We start from the raw sequence: 17,926 nt of genomic DNA on the forward strand, positions 1-17,926 counted from the left end.
CTAAGTGGAACAGTGCATAGAATGCTGGACTTGGAGTCAGGAAAACTCATTTTCCTGAGTTCAAACCTGGCCTCAGACACCTACTTAGCTGGATGACCTGGGCAAGTCATTTAACCCTTTTTTGCCTCAGTTTCCTCATCTGTTAAAAGAAATGGCAAACTCCTCCAATATTTTGTTATGAAAACCAGAGTCAGAAAAAGGAGAGATGACTGAAGAACAATAGCAACAACTACTTTTACTTCTCTCTTTTAGGTAGAAATCTTAAACTAGGGTCTAAATGAATAATTTTTATTGGTGTAGTTGAGATAATGACAATGAGTCAATACGTGTGAGAATGGAAACCTGCTTTCCTAATTTAGAGTTAAGGTTTCCCTAGAGCTTAACCTGGGCAAACTACAATGGTTAGGAAAAGGACAGAGAATTTTTCTTAAACCCTTACCTTTCCTCTTGGAGTCAATACTGTGTATTGGCTCCAAGGCAGAAGAGTGGTAAAGGGCTAGGCAATGGGGATCAAGTGACTTGCCCAGGGTCACACAGCTGGGAAGTGTCTGAGGCCAGATTTGAACCTAGGACCTCCTGCCTCTAGGCCTGGCTCTCAATCCACTGAGCCACCCAGATGTCCCCAAGGACAGAGAATTTTGCTTGTTGCCAGCCTATGGTATCAGCTGATCATCACCTCTCCAGTTCTCACTAGTCTTTTTTTGTGTATTTTGAATCCCTTTAGCAGCTAGGTGAAGCCTATGGAACTCTTCTCAGAAGAATGTATATATATACACTAACTCAACTCTGAATTTTAATTCTCTCTACTAGATAAGGCCATGTGCTTTTCTAGGTTGCTGTTATCAGTGGGGTAAAGAGATATTTCTCCCCCATCCATTTCTGTGCTTTTTAAGAGGTACAAAGAAAGTCCTGAGCTACAGGAACACTCTCTACCAAGGTCTATTATCTGTTTTTAAACTGAGGCTGTCCCAGCCCAGCAACTCCTTTATGGGACTCTTCAGATGAGTTTGCTGAACCTTTTCATATGCATCAGAGTCTGGGTAGACACATCCTTCCATCTCACTATCTGTTTTACTGGCCTCATACCTTGCATATGGGCCCAAGACAAGTCTGAGAGTCCCAGCTTCATAAAGTGGCTCAGGGAGTTCAACTGATCAGAAATTCCCCCAACCAATACCCATTCCTCATCATTAATCTCATTCAACTCTTACCCCCGTGTGGTAAAAGTTCTGGTGTTATTACTGAGTTTAAACCCAGCTCTTTCTGAATGCAGGTCCAGAACTCTTACATGATTGGCTAACTACAGCCTATATTTGGCACATGGATTGATGTTTTTTTTCAAATGTAAAAAAAATTTCTTAGCTTGCCAAAGATATATAAAAAAAAAACAGTTAAATTTGGCCTTCTGACTACAGTTTGCTGACTCCTGCATTATACCATGCTTCATCTGAGTAATGCTCAGTTATTAAAAGGTTTTGTAGTAATTGTTAGATTAGAGTTTAAATAGCTTTTATTCAATCACTCAATAAACATTTATTAAGCACTTGCTTTGTGCCAGGCACTTATGCTAAGCTCCATATACTTGCATATATATTCAGCATGACTATTCACCTTATTGGTATTTGTTTCAACATATACTGAATGAATGAATTGGATAAATGGCATAATGAATTTATTAAATACTTAATAAGTACTTAGGTAGCTTTTGATCTTTACCTAAAGAGAAACTATACACACTGATAAGCTCATGTATCAATTAAATTATAATATAGTACCACAGTCTTGGAGTTCATAGAATAATAAATCTGGAGGAAGCTTTAGATATCAATTCTCTTCATTTTATAAATTAAGAAAAAGAGAGATCCATAGAAATGAAGTGACTTATCCAAGGACACTCAGGAAGTTAGTTGCTGAATTAGTATTAGAAACTGATTCTGCTGTCTGGTCAGTATCTTTTCCACTATACCATAATATATGTATCTATCTGTAGTCATGATATAAAATCATTCCTTTTGCTTTTAGAAATTACTAGGCTGACTAGCATTATTTTTTAAAGAATTCTTCATTTTGGGGCTATCTTTTATTGTTATAGTATTTCATTTTCAAATATATTGTTTTGTCTTCTATAGCCATTAAGCCATCCCTTCCAATAAAAAAAATTAAAAAAAAAGGGGGAAAAGTACTTAATGAAAACTAACCAATATATGGTAACCAAGTTTAGCAGTGTATGCATCAACCCCTAGTCACCTATATTTGCACAGAAGGCAGAGAGGTACATTTTTCATTGGGGGGGGGGGTGCTAAACATAATATAATTGCTGAGCATTCAGTTTCATTTTTATTCTTTCATCTTACATTATTATAGTAATTTGTGTTTATTATTTTTTTGTTCTGCTGACTTCACTCTTCATTAGTATTTATGAATTTTCCCATGCTTCTCTGAGTTCTTTATATTTATTGTTTCTTCTTGAACAGCAATAAGTCATTATATTCATGTGCATCTTCTTCCCTTCATTTCCAAATTGATGGACACCTACTTTGTTCTCAGTTCTTTGTTTGAAATGCTGTTCAATCATTTCTTTCTTATTTTTAAAAAAGGGCTAAGAAGTCTGAGATGAACATATTCCACATTGAACATATTACTTGCTTTCTATCAACATTCAGACATTTGTTTAACTTTGACTGTTTGCTGGGCATCCTACAAAACCGTGGTGATACAAAAGTAAAAAGTGAAATAGTCCCTGTGCTCAAGAAGCTTACATTCTAGAAATTTTATCAGTTTGGATTTGTAAGGCAAGTAAGTATTCAGGAAGTTTTATTTTCTCTCTTCCCCCAAATACTGTACTTTCCATTAGGATACTGGTTGAGTGGAAGAGATTTAAGGATATCCATGTTCTTGCTTAATGGCCACAAATTATTTTTTGTTAATATACCAGCTTGTCAATTTGTGTTCTTGTGAAATACAGAGTTAATTTTCAAAGTCTCCCATTTAATAAGTAGATACCTGTTAGTATATATTATTTGCTCTATTTGGATGGTACAAAGGTAGCCATTTGTCCTAGAGTTTGATTTGGCTTTCTCTTATATTCATGAAAATGTTACCCATAAAACTTTTCTGAAATTGTGATAGCTGAGGAGATAAAGTTGTCCCAACTGAATCCCATGTCCTTAAATAAAAGGAAAATGATGACATTGTTGACAAAGAAAAATCTGGGCTATCTACATGTAGTTCTAGTGAGGTTTACCTTTTAACTGATTTACTATAGTTCTTTTTCAGAGAAATATGGATAGCAGGATGTTAAGCAAGTTGGATTGATTTGATAACAAATTGATAAGATGTGAACCTTTCTTGTGATGGGGAGGGGAGGAAAACCTGATAAGATACAGGCCTTGTCGATGAAACACAGATCTAGCTTCTCAAAAGGCAACTTCCAGTTATAATTCCCCAGCTGACCCACAGAGAATGGTTCCTGTATTTATTATGTAGCTCACACTCAGAATCACCCCTGGGGCAAGTTAAACCTTTCCTGTGGTTTTGCAAAAACTTGTGTGCACGTGCTCACACACAAATGAGAGAAGAGTGTTTGAAATTATATGGTTCTGTGAAACAGAAGAGGTTCACTTTTCATTGGGTATCTTTGGCATGTTGCTGTATTATTTTGTGGTAAAAACTTTCGCTTATTTTGATTTATTTATTAGTTTGGTGTATGTGGTGGGGTGGTCTTCAGTCTGTTCTTCAGAAATTGTTACTTATCTCATAGAATGATCAATAATAGGCCTTAAAGATTGCCTATATTTTTCAAATGAGGAATTCATTAGAGTTCAGTGGCTTTCAAACTCTGTGTGTCAGTCCAATTATTTTTCTACACTAACCTTGCAAGTGGTCATTTACATACTCCCCCAACACAAATAAATATAAAGGGGGTGGTTTGCTTAAAAAATAGCAACATTTTTACACTTGAATCCTGGGGGGGGAGGGGCTAGTATAAAAATAAAGGCATTACAGCTCAAATTGATTGTGGTCACCATAATAGTTAACCTAAAACTTCAGTCCTTGAAAATAGTTTTGCAAGATGTTGCTTTTTTCTTTAGGAGGATTGTAGTTGGAATATCTACCTGCTTGCCTTGTTCTGTACTTGAGTTGTAATTAATTTTAAAACTAAATGTCCGTGTAGTAACTATGGTTCATATAGGGGGTGATCTGGGGAAACCACTTCTGAGTACCATGAGAGAGGCCTATAGGTATTACTTTAACAAATTAACACATCCAAGTATATAAATGTAAAAATGCATTCATGAATATATAAATATAAACACAATTATATTTATAAATATAAAAAAGAATAACTTCAAAATATTCTAGGTTTTTTGGTTGATGTTTATAATTTCATTCTAGTAATTTCATTCTTTAGGCTAGTTATTGTTATTTCTCTTTTATCATTAAACATGGGACAGGATAATGAAAATTCTGCTGGCTACACTGTAAACCTAACTGGGGTTGGCAGATGAGTATGCTGGGAAATAGAGAGATCGTTGTTTTTAGCCATCATCTGTAAGAACTCTAAAGGCAGTTTTCTACATCACTTCCTGCGTCTCACATGTGCCAATGTGGCTCAAGCTTGGCTTAGGACAGCCCAGGGGTCAGTTGTTCATGATTTGTCATTTGCTAGCACATGCCAGTGTAGTGTGGATGTGCAACATTCTTGGGTGCTAGACTAAGCAAGATGAGGAAATCTAAAAATCCCAGTCCCCCCTGATGATGACTGGGGGACTAATCCTTTTCTTCCCCTCTGATCTACCTGTGGCTCATGGCTTATGTGGAGAAAAGTAGTAAAGTAGCACATCAAGATAGATTTAAGGCATCCTGAAGACTTCTCATATACTTGGTCATAGTTAAGATCATGTTGAGAGACAGCCCTTATTCTCAATGACAGACATTTCAAAATAACTTCTGTTAACTCATGAAATTAGTGAAAGAGAATACTGGACTTATACAGTGTATTTAACATATAACTAAGCAACATGATGCTTGGTATTCAGGCCACAATTTTGCACACTCAGTCAAAGGGCCTCTCTGTTATTGTCTGGGTGCTATGTCTTGGCTCCTGACTTCTTAACCTCATTTGAATTAATTTCTTCCCAGTAACCCCTTTTTTAAGTACAAAAAATGTTCTTTGCTTCTGCAAATGGTGTTAGAATGAAAACTGGTTGTCTTTTGTTTATTGGGTTGGGGTTTTTATACTTTAAAAAAGTCAGTGTTAGACCTTTTCCCAGAAATATTTAAGGAATAAAGAAATGCACTTTATCATTTATTGTTTAGATATGGTTTAAATTTCAGGTAGTTAAGAGTAGAGCTGATTTTTTCTTTTGGAGACTCAAAAATAGAATTAGAAAAGTTTTTCATTGGTTTGGTTAAAAAGTTTTTCAGGAAGGGAAAATTCCGAGTGTATAGAAAAACTTATGTACCCAATTATGTCATGTTAGGGCACTTCATAATGTTTTATGTAGGGCAAAAGAGCAGAAATCCATGCTGATTGCTAATTATTCAGATTGTAAATAGCTCAATAGAGAACTTCATTTAAACAAAAGGAACATCTGAGGAACAAAAGGCCTGTGGAAATGAAAGGGACTTTGTAAAGAGGGAGGCTGCACTGAATTATTGATGCGGGTCACATCTTGTGCTTGGATTTTAATTGTACCTTTGTATTTAATAATAAAAAATGATTACATGCTCCATTCTTACCGGTTCATCTTATTGAAAGCCACAGTATGGATATGTAAAGTGAAATTATCCCAATTCATTAAAAAATCTTGAAAAAACTGTGCTTTTTTTTTTCTCCTGAGAAGACTAATCTGGAGTAGAATTTTTTTTTCTTCTGTGAAGACTAATCTGGAGTAGGAAAACTACTGATCCCTGCACATGTTCATCAATTTGGAAAGATTTCCAAACTATATAAAGTTGGTTCTTGTTAAAAATTTCATAAAATATGGCTGGAGAGTTTATATGTGCTTCATTTAAAAATGACTTAGAAAATTCTTTTCTCAATCCTTTTCCTACCCATCCTCCCCCATTTAGAAATTCAACCAGCAACTAACACAGTAGGATTTTTCAGGGTTGTTTTTTTTTCCTTATAAGCATTTGCTAATTTGAATTCTCTTTAGATGTAATTTTTAGAACAGCAATAGCTTTTGTGTATTTACAGGTAGTCCTAACTGGTTCAGTATGAGTTACATAAACCTCTTTATATATAAGTAACTTATAGATATGCTTCCTCCTCCATTCCCCCATCCTCTGACCCCCTACTCCCTCAAGCCCTTATGCAATCATTTTTCTCTCCTTACTCTTATCTGGCAGATGTCATTAGCTGGTGAGGGAGAACAGAGCCCACCTCCCTTCTGAGCAGTTCCCCCTATCTTAAAGGCTGCTATTATTCTTTAGCCCCAGTTCCTTTCCTCTCATTCCCAAGAGCCCTTGGATCCTTATCCTGCTGGAATTTTTTACTTCCTAATGGTAGTTCAGGCCTGAGTACCCATTCTCAATAATCAGTTGATGGGAGGTAGGATAGAATCAGAGCCAAAAAAGATTTTTCTAGACCAAAGATAAGGAGAATCCTTACTTCATTCCATGGTAAGGATATGAAAAGACATGACCACAATATTCCAAGTTGGAACTCCGAATATATTTTCTTATAGAAATATTTCTATACATGCTAGTTAGGCTCTATAGTGCTATTTAAGAAAATTCCATACTTTGTGTTTTAGACATATGCCTGTCAGAAACTATTAAAAAAAGATTCTTCTATTCTAAATGTTTCTGTTTAGAGAAAAAAATGTTCAGTGTCTTCAGACATCTAACATTAGCCATTTTGAAGTCATAGTATATAACATTCTTGAACAAAGTATTTATTTCATCAGGATCGAGCAAGGGTCCAGAGTTTAGGTAACATTTTAGTTAACAGTCTGCTTCATTGGAAAGAAAAATAATCAATTCATTTTTGGCACAACTATAAAGAATTATTTCCTAAAGCCATTCAGTCCCCTCACCACAACATTCAAGAGCACTGCTTTCTCTCTGGTCAAAGATTAACAAAAGAGATACTAACATTTAACTTAAATAATCAAAGAGATTTATTTTCTCTTGGGTGGATCATTAATCCATAAGGGCTTGGAAAAAGGGGTTACAGTTCTTAGTGGATCATTCCAGGGTCTCTTGTCTTTGCCCCCTCCACTGACTGAAAGACTGAAGTCTTTGATTGTCCTACTCTGATCTGGACAGTGGAGAGCAAGTCATTGTTTCAGAACTGGTAGTTAAATAAAATTTCTTATCCAGATTAGTTCAAAGGCTTCAGATTGGGATAATTTAAAGCTGTTTTCTTAACATTTCCATAAAGAGAATGAAAAGCTTAATCTACTATAATTATTGTACATTGTACCACATTCTCCTAACCAAAGCAAATTGTTGCTATTTTTTCCCCTAAGAAAATACTTTCCAGTTAAGATACAGGTGACTAAAGTGAGACCTGCTTGTATTATTCTTTTAGCATCCAAAAATTACCACAGTTATATTACGAAGTCCTCAGTCACTCATAAGAGATATATAAGATATAAAAATCAAAGGTGAGAGCTAAACCCATTAAAGGTCCCATTAAATTCATGTGAAATTCTTTGGGGGACAGGGAATTTTTTTTTTTCATTTTGACTGTATCCCTCCCCTTCAATATCATGTTTGTTGTTGTTATTATTCAGGCATTTTGTCATGTCCCACTCTTCATGACTCTGAAGACCAATTGTCCTTGGGATTTTTTTGGCTAAGATCCTAGTGGTTTGCCATTTCCTCCTGTATTCTCTATTCTCTATCATTTTAGAGATACTCAGATTAGAAAACAAGACCAGCGAGGAGGGGAACCCACAAAGTAATTGTTGTTGGCTAGATATTAAAAAACTAGAAACCATGGAATTTTAGAACTGGCAGAGACTTTGCATAAATAATTGAAACCAACTCCTTCATGATGAGAAATTTTAGGTTTAAAATTATTTAAGATTGGGGCATGGTTGGGTGGCTCAGTGGATTGAGAACTAGGTCCAGAATTCTTTTTTTCTAAGCCAGGACTCAGACACTAGCCATGTGGCCTTAAACAAGTAACTTAAATCCCCCTTACCTAGCCCTTACTACTCTTTTGCCTTGGAACCAATACAAAGTATTGTTTCCAAGATGGAAGACAATGTTTTTTTGGGGAAAAAAAAGAAAATTTTTTAAAGTAACAAAGCTATATTAGGAGCAGAACTGGACCTAGAACTCAGAACTCCAGATGATAAGACCAGTCTTTTTTTTTTTTTTAAGACTAAGAATATCATACTATTGTTTTCTTGTGCGTGGGTATTTTATTCCACTTCCTTCTTAAAAAAAAAATTAAAAAAAATGACTCGGGCAATGATTGTTGGTGTTTTTAATCCTCTTCTCACTTAATCTTCTCACTTACTAAACCTCAACCCTGGATTATTCTCATTATCCTCTTATATGTTGCTGGTTGGAACTGGAACTATGCTTAACTGGGTTCAGTAATAAATGATGCTAACTAATCTTAGCTGACTCTCAGTAAAACCTGATAAGCCTATGCTTTCTCCCTAATTGATTCCTTATGTTGCTGACACCACTGACTATTGTCTCCTTCTCTTCAGCTTCTGATGGTAAGGTAGTCCTTTTGTTTGCTAAGGCCAAACTCTCTACCTGTATCCTTGATCTCACCCTACATTCATCTTCAACCAATAGATTGCTTCTACCATTATTTCTTCTCTTCCTTCTCCTCTTCTTCCCTCCCCTCTCTTTTCCTCTTTTATCTTCAATTATTTCTTATTTATTTGACTCTTCTTGCTGCCAATAAACACACCTAAGTTTTCCTCCTTCCAAAACAAAGCCCCCCCAAAAAATCTAACAGTATTTTACCATATCTACCATTGTTTTAAATGCAACAATCTGACTTGTGACATTTATCAATCAGTTGTGAATCTCAAGTAGCCAGTGATCTCTTAATTGCCACATTTCTTGGTCTTTTCTTTCTTTTACTACTTTTGGACCTTTTAGTAATGTTTGGCATTGTTAACTACCTTTACCTTGTAGGTATTCTTGTATTTCTGGATTTTTGCTATCCTAATCTCTCTTGGTTCTCTTCTTACCTCTGGTTATTTCTGCTTTAGTTTCTTTTGTTATAAATTCATCCACATCATATACACTAATCACAGGTTTCCTCTAAAGCTTAGTCCTTGGCACCCCCTTTTTTCTCCCCCCCCTTTATGATCTCATCAGCTCCCATGAGTTCAATGATGATTTCCATGCAGGTGATTCCCAATTTTTTTTATTCTAGCCAAGTCTTTCTCCTAATCTCCAGTCCTGGAAATATAAAATACCTGATAGACATTTTGAAACAGATGTCCAATAGGCATCTCAAACAAAAACAAGTATTTTTTCCCTCAAAGTTTTCACCTCTTCTGAATTAATCTATTACTATCCAGGGCACTATCATCCATTAGTCACTGAATTTTGCAAACGCAGTATCTTCCTCAATTTCTTTGTTACCCCACCTATCCAATAAGTTGCCAAATTTTATAATTGGTCTTCTTTTCTCATGTATTATCCCCTTCTCTTCACTTATAAGAGATACCACCCTATTTTTATACCTCGTACTTAGAAAATAGTAGTAGCTCTCTTACTGGTCTCACTGCCTCATGTCAATCCACTCCAATTCTTGTTACACACAGCTGCCAATGTGATTTTCCTAAAGCATAGGTTGGCTTACATCACCTCCCTAGATCATTCAGTAATTTCTAGTGGTTCCCTACCATCTATAGAATCACATATAAAATTCTTTATTTGTAATTTAGAGCTCTTCACAATCTGGCTACTTTCTACATTGTAATCTTTATCCTTCTCTCTGTGCAGTCTAAACCCCATCCTTGTCTGCCTATGTGTGATTCCATTACATAACACTACATCTTCCATATGTGTGCCCTTACGTAGGCTATCTACCATACTAGGAATTTTCTCTGTTCTCAGTTGATTCCAATTCCTTGCTTTTCTGCAAGACAGCTAAAATTCCATCCTGTTCAGGAAGCTTTTGTTATCAGTCTGTATTCCCTAAGAGGTTACCTTCTTTCTCTTCTATATTTTATACATGCTGTCTCAATCAATCAATCAATCAATCAGTGTTTATTAAGTGATTACTATGTGCCAGATACCATGCTAAGCTCCCCCAGTAGAATATGAACTCCTTGCAAACAAGGACTTTTCTTGCTTTTCTTTGTGCTTTTCTGTGTATACATTTAGGTCCTTGGTAAATGCTAGAAGACTATATATTCCCATGATGTTTCCTGTGGGCAATATCTTTTGCTGATGACTGGAAATGGGTATAGTTTTGATTAAGAGATTTTCCCAAGTATGAGTATTTTTATAGCTTCCCTGGGTACATGGTATAGTATGGACCTGAGCACTATACTGTAAAGGTGCAATTTAAAATGTGCACTTCCCAAACTGAGATTGTATATGAGATTTCTGTGAAAATTGCAGAAAGTTCCCTGTCAGTTAAGTGACTTCTTTTCTTGAGGTAGTGAGATACCTGAAGGCCATCCCTGATCCCTCCTTTATTTAGAACTTCTATACTTGGCTTCTCCTTCCTCTGACTTATCTATATTTAACTCACTTGAGAGAACAGGAAAGCAAAACTTTGAAGCCTTGAAAATATAACTGTTTTTCCGAAAAAATTGTTGTGATTTACATTTTAGTTGCTAGGAAAATCCTGAGATTTTTGTATTTAGAACTTGCATTGCAATTAGCTTCCTACATGAAGCCATGTTTGCATAATTCCTTTCAACTCCACCACAGACACGAAACACACCACACCTACAACAAGTGGGTATTAAAGTTTTGTTTTAAACAATAGGGAAAGATTTAACCCATTGGAAGCAATTATAGACCCTTATACAATTTCTCCCTCCCCTGTGAATTTTAAACACATGCACATTCATCAGATTGTAAGGAAAAATGACCAGCAGCATAAGTGGAAAGCAGACTTTACATAGTAAGTCCTGTTTTTTGATGTTAACATCAACATGAAGCTACTTTTTCATTAGTAAAATAACAGTGCTTGTATCTTTGCTTTAAGGGGACCAGTATTAGAAAACCTAGATTTGATGATATTATGGTAATGCCTTTACTAGTGAAATGGATGCATTCCAGTGGTCAATTTTATTTTCCAAAACTTCGTTCCAAGAGGTAGAAATAATATGGGAGACACATTCACTATGGTACTTTGTATTACAGTATGCCATAAAGAGAAAGATTACTGTAGATAAATATCCTTAAGAAGGAAAAACTTAAGTACATTGGGAAATAATAAGAATAACAGCTAGGAATTATTTAGAATTTGAATGTTTACAAAGTTCTTTATATATAATCTCATTTGTTCCCCTCATATTAACCTAGTGTAGGTACTGTAATTATTCACATTTTACAGATGAAAAAATGAGGCTATGTGACTTGCCCACAGTCACATTATTGATATTTGAGGAAGGATAGAAGAGTCTTGAAAGCACACATAGAGTTTGATATGGAAAACATATCAAGTGTCAACTCCTGTCCATTTCAATTAAGCAGGTGATTTATCTGATACCCAGTACCCCCATCCTTAGACTATGATATTTCTGGGACGTTGGGGATACTTCTTTCAGAAAATGATTAGGGGATTAAAATTTTTTTTCTCTTAATCTCTGATTAGAAGGATAGATCGGCATAATTAATTTATGATTTTCTGAAATAGTGTCAAAACTTTTAAACTTTCATGAAGTGAAAGTTGTTGTTGTTTTTTTTTAATCCTTACTTTCTGCCTTAGAATGCATACAGAATATTTGTTCCAAGGCAGAAGAGTGGTAAGGGTTAGGTAATTGGGATTAAGTGACTTGCTCCAGGTTACACAGTTAGGAAGTATCTAAGGATAGGTTTGAACCCAAGACTTTCCATCTACAGGCCTGGCTCTCTATCCACTGGGTCATCAGTCCAAAGATTCTGAAATTATCTCTCAATGACCTGTTTTTTAGTTCTGTTTTTAATATTAGATAATTTATTTTTTAAAATGTTTTTATTTTTTCTAACAGTTATTTGTGTTTCATGGAGTCATTGATTTCTATTTGGGCTAGTTTAATTTTTAGGCAGTCTATTACATGGATAAGGTTTTTATTTTTTAAAAATCACTTTTTGTTCTAAGATTTTTTATTTTCCAATTATTTTCTGTGTAGGTTTTATTTTTTTTATCTCTTACTTCATTTCTTTTCCAGATATTCATATAGTCTTTGTAGAAAATCCATTTTTTTTAATCCTCTTTGAATCTTTCATGTAATTATTCTGGAATTCCCTTCTAATTTAGTTTTGGGGGCATCTGGATTATAATAAAATTTTTTTAATAGTGATATCTCTTATTTGGTTTAGTCATCCTTCCAGGTTTAGTTTTTTCATCTAGGACTTTGTGTCAAGGCATGGCTCTGCCCCTTTCTGGACTGTTATCTTTGTGGAGGGAGAGTGGTTTTCCCTGGGTCACTTGAGTTCTTATATTCACCTCCTCTTCTCAGTGTTAGGCCTTCCTGAGAGTCCTGTGTTTTCAGGGCCCTAAAAAAACTTGGACCCTCTGGAACCTGCCTTGATCTGAGCATTGGAGGGCTTTAGTGGCCCCTACAATTTGGGCTGCTTTCTTACTTGCCTTCACTGGCACTAGCTATACAGGTAGTCCCTTTTCCTATTGACTGTGGGCTTCTCCCTTACTTTTTAATATGGTTCTAGGGTAGAAGTCAGTTATGATTGTTTTTGCATTTCTTGGTCTGAGAGGAATTTTATGTTTTTTTGCTGGAATGTGGGAGCTAGGTTATTTGTCACCATTTCGGTAACTATCTTGACTTCAAGTTCAATTAATATAAACTGGTTTCTTAAGCTATAACATGCCTCTAGTGATTAATTGATAATACTTTTAAATAGCAATAACAATAATAGCAAACTTTTATATAGTTCTCTAAAGCTTACAAAATGCTTTACGTAATTATCTTAATTGATCCTCTTAACAACCCTACGTACCTCACAGGATGTCCTCCTATCATCTTTATTTTATAGATGAGGAAATTGAGGCTGAAGGAGATTAAGTGTTTTGTCCAGGGTCACACAGTTATTAAATGTTTGAGACTGAATTTGAACTTAGGTCTTCTTGTCTCCAAGCCTATTGCTTTAATAACTAAATCATCCAGTAGCTCACAATTTTTTACGTTCATTTTTAAAAATGTTGAGTTCCAAATTCTCTCCATTCAGCTCTTCTTCCACCTAATGAGAAGGCAAGCAAGGATACCTACCTATACATTTGAAGTCATGTAAAACCTATTTTAATATTAGCCAACTCCCCCCCTCCCCCAAGGGGGAAGCAAAATGAAAAAAAATGCTTAAATCTGTATTTAGAATTCATCAGTTCTGTTTCTGAAGGTGGATAGCATTTTTCATCATTGGTCCTTTGGAATTGTCAAGGATCATTGTACTGATTAAAGCATCTAAGTCTTTCACAGTTGATTATCATTACAATATTTCTGTTACTGTGTACGATGTTCTAATTCTGTTCACTTCTACTTTGTATCAGTTCATATGAGTCTTCCCAGGGTTTTTTGGGAAACTTTTTCTTCTCAAATCTAAGAACACAATAATGTTCCATCACAGTAATATACCACAGCTTAATTAGCCATTCCTCAATTGATAGGCATCCCCATAATTTCCAATTCTTTGTCACCACAAAAACTGCTATATTTTTGAATATTCAGGTAAAGCCTCATATTTTAAAGGAAAAAAAATTTTGAATTCATCATTTTTTTTTGTCTCTTCCTCCCATCTCAACTTTACATCTGCTTTCCATCACTTTGCTAAAGTTATTCCTCCCCTCCAAGTTTACCACTTTCCTGGATATGGTTTTACACCAATTCAGTAATTCCTTATATTGTGTGTAAGATATGTAACACCACCTCTGTACTTAGTATTAACATTTCATTTTGGGGGTGGGATGAGGTAGGAAGGGTGTTTCTAGCTGAGTGCACTGATTCAGTCCTGTTAGAATAAGGTGTTGGTAGGGAGGGGGCAGCAGCATCCTCAGCCATTGATTCTATCTTTATAACTTTGCCCTTTTACAGGGAACAGATTACTTGTGTGGTGGTTCTGCATTCCACAGACAGAATCACAAGGAAGAAACTTTACATAAACCATTTATACTAAATGTTTGGTATTCTAGTAACATAAATCAACAACAATATCCATTACAAATTCTTCCCTTTATCAGTATTATCTTGATAGAACTCATCCCAACATGTGGGAATTTGAACCTTGCTTCAATACATCTAGTACCAAGTAATTAATTATTCAGGGCACACCTAACCTGGCCCCTGCAATGTAGAGTAATTCTTCCTGGTCAGCGTTAACTTCAGTGGCGATAATAAATAGAAAAAGTCTCCAGTGATGTCAGTATTTTAAAGTGATTAATCATTCCCTCCCCCCTTTCCCTCCCTTCTGCACTTTAGTTTTCTTTAACTAGGATTTTTCAGCAATAAATCTTTAACAATACAGGTAAGAATTGTTCTGTAATTAAATTTTGCTCCTCTTAATGTCTTAGCTTTTATGGGAGATTCTTCAGATGCTATACTTTAAAAGAACCCTAAACTCAAAACTCAATCAAGAAGTTCCATTTATGAAAAACCTGAATTTTTAGAAAAATTTCCTTGGGAGGCTGAACTTTTTGCCATGACTTGTTTTATATCTTGCTTAGTGCCTAGCATAGTGTCTTGCAGGTAGTCAGCTTCTGGTAAATGCATTTTAAATGAAAGAATTTTAGATATAAGATAAAACACACATGCATAAAAATAGCTAGCCCATATATAATTTTTATCACAAGAATAAATTTATAATTTATATGATATATATTACAAATGGATATATAAAATATAAGTATTTTATATTCTGAAATCCTTGCATTATTTCTCTCTTCTGGAAAGGAAAAGAAAAGCCTAATTTAATTTGTATGTTCATTCTAAAATATGGTAGATAATTACAATTTATAAAATCTTCTTGGGCATTGCTGTCAGGTCTGCACTGGTGTTATCTTTCTCTTTGCTATATAACGTTGCCTTTTTCTGCTGCTAAATATTAGGATAATGCCCTGACCTAGAATAGGCCATGTATCTTTAAATAATCCTTGATGGACTTGACCAGCCATCATGTATATTCTGGGTGACAGGGACAGATGTGACAGATCTATTGTGACACACTTCCATACCATAAGTCACTGGCTCGAGGTGACTCATGTCCTTCCTTTGATTCCTTCCCCTGCTGCAGGACAACACAATGATGCAAGGATGAACCTTGCCATCGCACTCACTGCTGCCAGGTATGGTGCTGCCATTGCCAATTATATCGAAGTGATGTGTTTGTTGAAGAAGAGGGATCCAAAGACTGGGGAAATGTGTGTAAGTGGCGCACATTGCAAGGATTTGCTAACAGGTATGTGCATTTTCTGCCTTTTGATTCATCTAATGATTGAATTGTTATAATTTTGTCCATCACCTCCCTCGCATTTCAGCTAGATTTCAGAATCACATTAATGCCATTCCGTACTCTAAGTGCGGTTGAATAGGAAAAATTGCCTTTACAGGTCTCATTGATTTTTTTTCCTCAGAGGGAGAGGAGCTTGCTATTAAAAAAAAAATCCCCAGGTAAGATTTCTTCAGTTAGGAATGCTTTGCGTTTTCTTTGCAGAAACATCTTACGAATAAAATGAAATAAGGTAGCTGGGTTTAAAAATACCTCTTAGCTGACATAGGCAGGGCATTTCCAAAGCACAGAGGTGAGTGTCATTAACAAAAGTCATCTTTAACTTCTGTGAGACTTTCATTCATGTCCTGGCTCTTTGGTAGCATGGGCAAAGCTTCCTAATCAGATCCTTCTGTTGAGCAAAACCAATCCTCTCCCAGTGTATGATGGCATTCCTCTTTAGGAAGTTCCTTTTAAAGAAAGAAACAGCTAATTTTCTCATTGTGGTTTCTTGGCATTTGTTTTTCAAATACTGGATTTTCAGCAAATTAGAATGGGAGCCAAATGAAACAAGTCACATATTTTCTTTACTTCATTTTGGGTTTTTGATAGTTTGTGTGTGTATGTGTATATAAAATAACCCAGATGGGAACCTTTTGTACTGCTTTTTCAGGGCTTCCATCTGCACATGTCACTTAGTGTGGCACACAATATACTTCACCATAGGTTAAGTTAATAGATAAATTAATAATCCAAAGCATCAGTGAGCAGAGAAACAAATGGGGTCTGTGATTGATGCTGTTTTCTTTCACAGGGCAAGAATTTGATGTGAGAGCCAAATGTGTTATCAATGCTACGGGACCTTTCACAGACTCGCTGCGCAAAATGGATAATCAGGCCCTTACCAACATCTGTCAGCCAAGTGCTGGGGTACACATTGTGATGCCTGGTTATTACAGGTAACCAGATTCCAAGATCAACCTTTTGCACTAGTCAGTGATTGTATTCAGAGTGAGATTCCCCCAATACTACCCATGCATTTATATATTTGTTTTTTGACCCACCTTTCCTAATAACTAGAATTGTCTATTTATTGAAAAACAAACAAGAACATGTGATATAGTATTCAACTCTAAGGCAAAATAAGATGCATTTTAAAAAGTAGATATAAAAAATAAAAATAAAACAAAACATATCTAGTCTAACAAAATTCTTAGTTAATTATGGCAAGATTAGCTTCTTTTAGGGGTAGAGATTTGTGTCTTCTCTCTAAGTGTACTCAGTCCAGTACATTTGTTTGCTGAGAATAATCAATTGAGCATTGGTATGCTTGAATTGTGTCAATTTAACTAAATTTAAGAATTCTTATTATACTGAAATAAATACGCATTCAGATTCTTGGATGTATCATGTTTTAAATGAGAGAGATAGAAACAAAGAGATCTGGACAAGTTGAATATATTCTCAATATAGTATAATGTCAGGGGAAAGTCCCAGGAAAAGGGAAGAGAGGTGCCATATACTTTATTCAAAATATTTATTAATTGCCTACTATATTCAAGGTACTATATTAGTTTTGAGCAATAAAAAGACAAAGTGAAATAGTCTTTGACCTTAAAGAGCTTAGAATTTACTGCCTTTTAGGTGATGTTCACCTGTGTTTTAGTTCTTCAGAAATCAACAGATTTTCTTGTATTGAATCTAATTTAATTACTTAAACTATTTTTTTTGTATTGTATTTGCATCATAGTCATGTTTGGAAAAAAATCAGACATTAAACATCTTACCTCTAATCCCTTCTGAATCATTAAGGAAAAATAAGTACAAACTAAATAAAATAATAAAGTGAAGGTTTGGGGGCAGCTGGGTGGCTCAGGAGATTGAGAGCCAGGCCAAGAGATGAGAGGTCCTGGGTTCATATCTGAGCACAGACACTTTCATGGCTATGTGACCCTGGCTAAGTCACTTAACTCCCATTGCCTAGTCCTTTACTACTCTTCTGTCTTGGAACAGTATTGATTCTAAATGGATGGTAATGGTTTTAATAACAATAATAATATTAAAGTAATAGCAAATATATTATAAATGTAATACTCTATATTAGTTGTCTGTTTCTAATATACTTTACTTTTCAGTGAAGAGAGGAAGATTTCTTTCACTCCAGGGCCTTCTGTGGACTCTCAAGGACTTAAAGTTTACCTTCTGAGTAGCGATCTTTTTATTTTCATTATGTTTAAAAAATCCCTTGTATTGTAATAATCTTGAATGTGGGGCATAATCCTATATGGTCATTTATCTCCTTTCCTCTGTCGTAAATGCATGAAGGCATTAAGGAATG

General features: G+C 35.3%; 1 protein-coding gene across 13 annotated transcripts in view; it reads left to right on the forward strand.

Annotated features, from left to right (window-relative positions):
* GPD2 (glycerol-3-phosphate dehydrogenase 2) overlaps positions 1-17,926 on the forward strand; it is a 205,853-nt gene that overhangs the window by 150,421 nt on the left and 37,506 nt on the right. For all 13 annotated transcript variants that reach the window (XM_056793880.1, XM_007494190.3, XM_056793879.1 and 10 more), the window contains 2 exons: positions 15,394-15,558; positions 16,403-16,547. In XM_056793880.1, coding sequence (XP_056649858.1) covers positions 15,394-15,558; positions 16,403-16,547 — 310 coding nt within the window. The remainder of the gene's footprint in view (positions 1-15,393; positions 15,559-16,402; positions 16,548-17,926) is intronic.

The sequence above is a fragment of the Monodelphis domestica genome, chromosome 4 (genome assembly GCF_027887165.1).
Source record: "Monodelphis domestica isolate mMonDom1 chromosome 4, mMonDom1.pri, whole genome shotgun sequence".
Lineage (NCBI taxonomy): Eukaryota > Metazoa > Chordata > Mammalia > Didelphimorphia > Didelphidae > Monodelphis > Monodelphis domestica.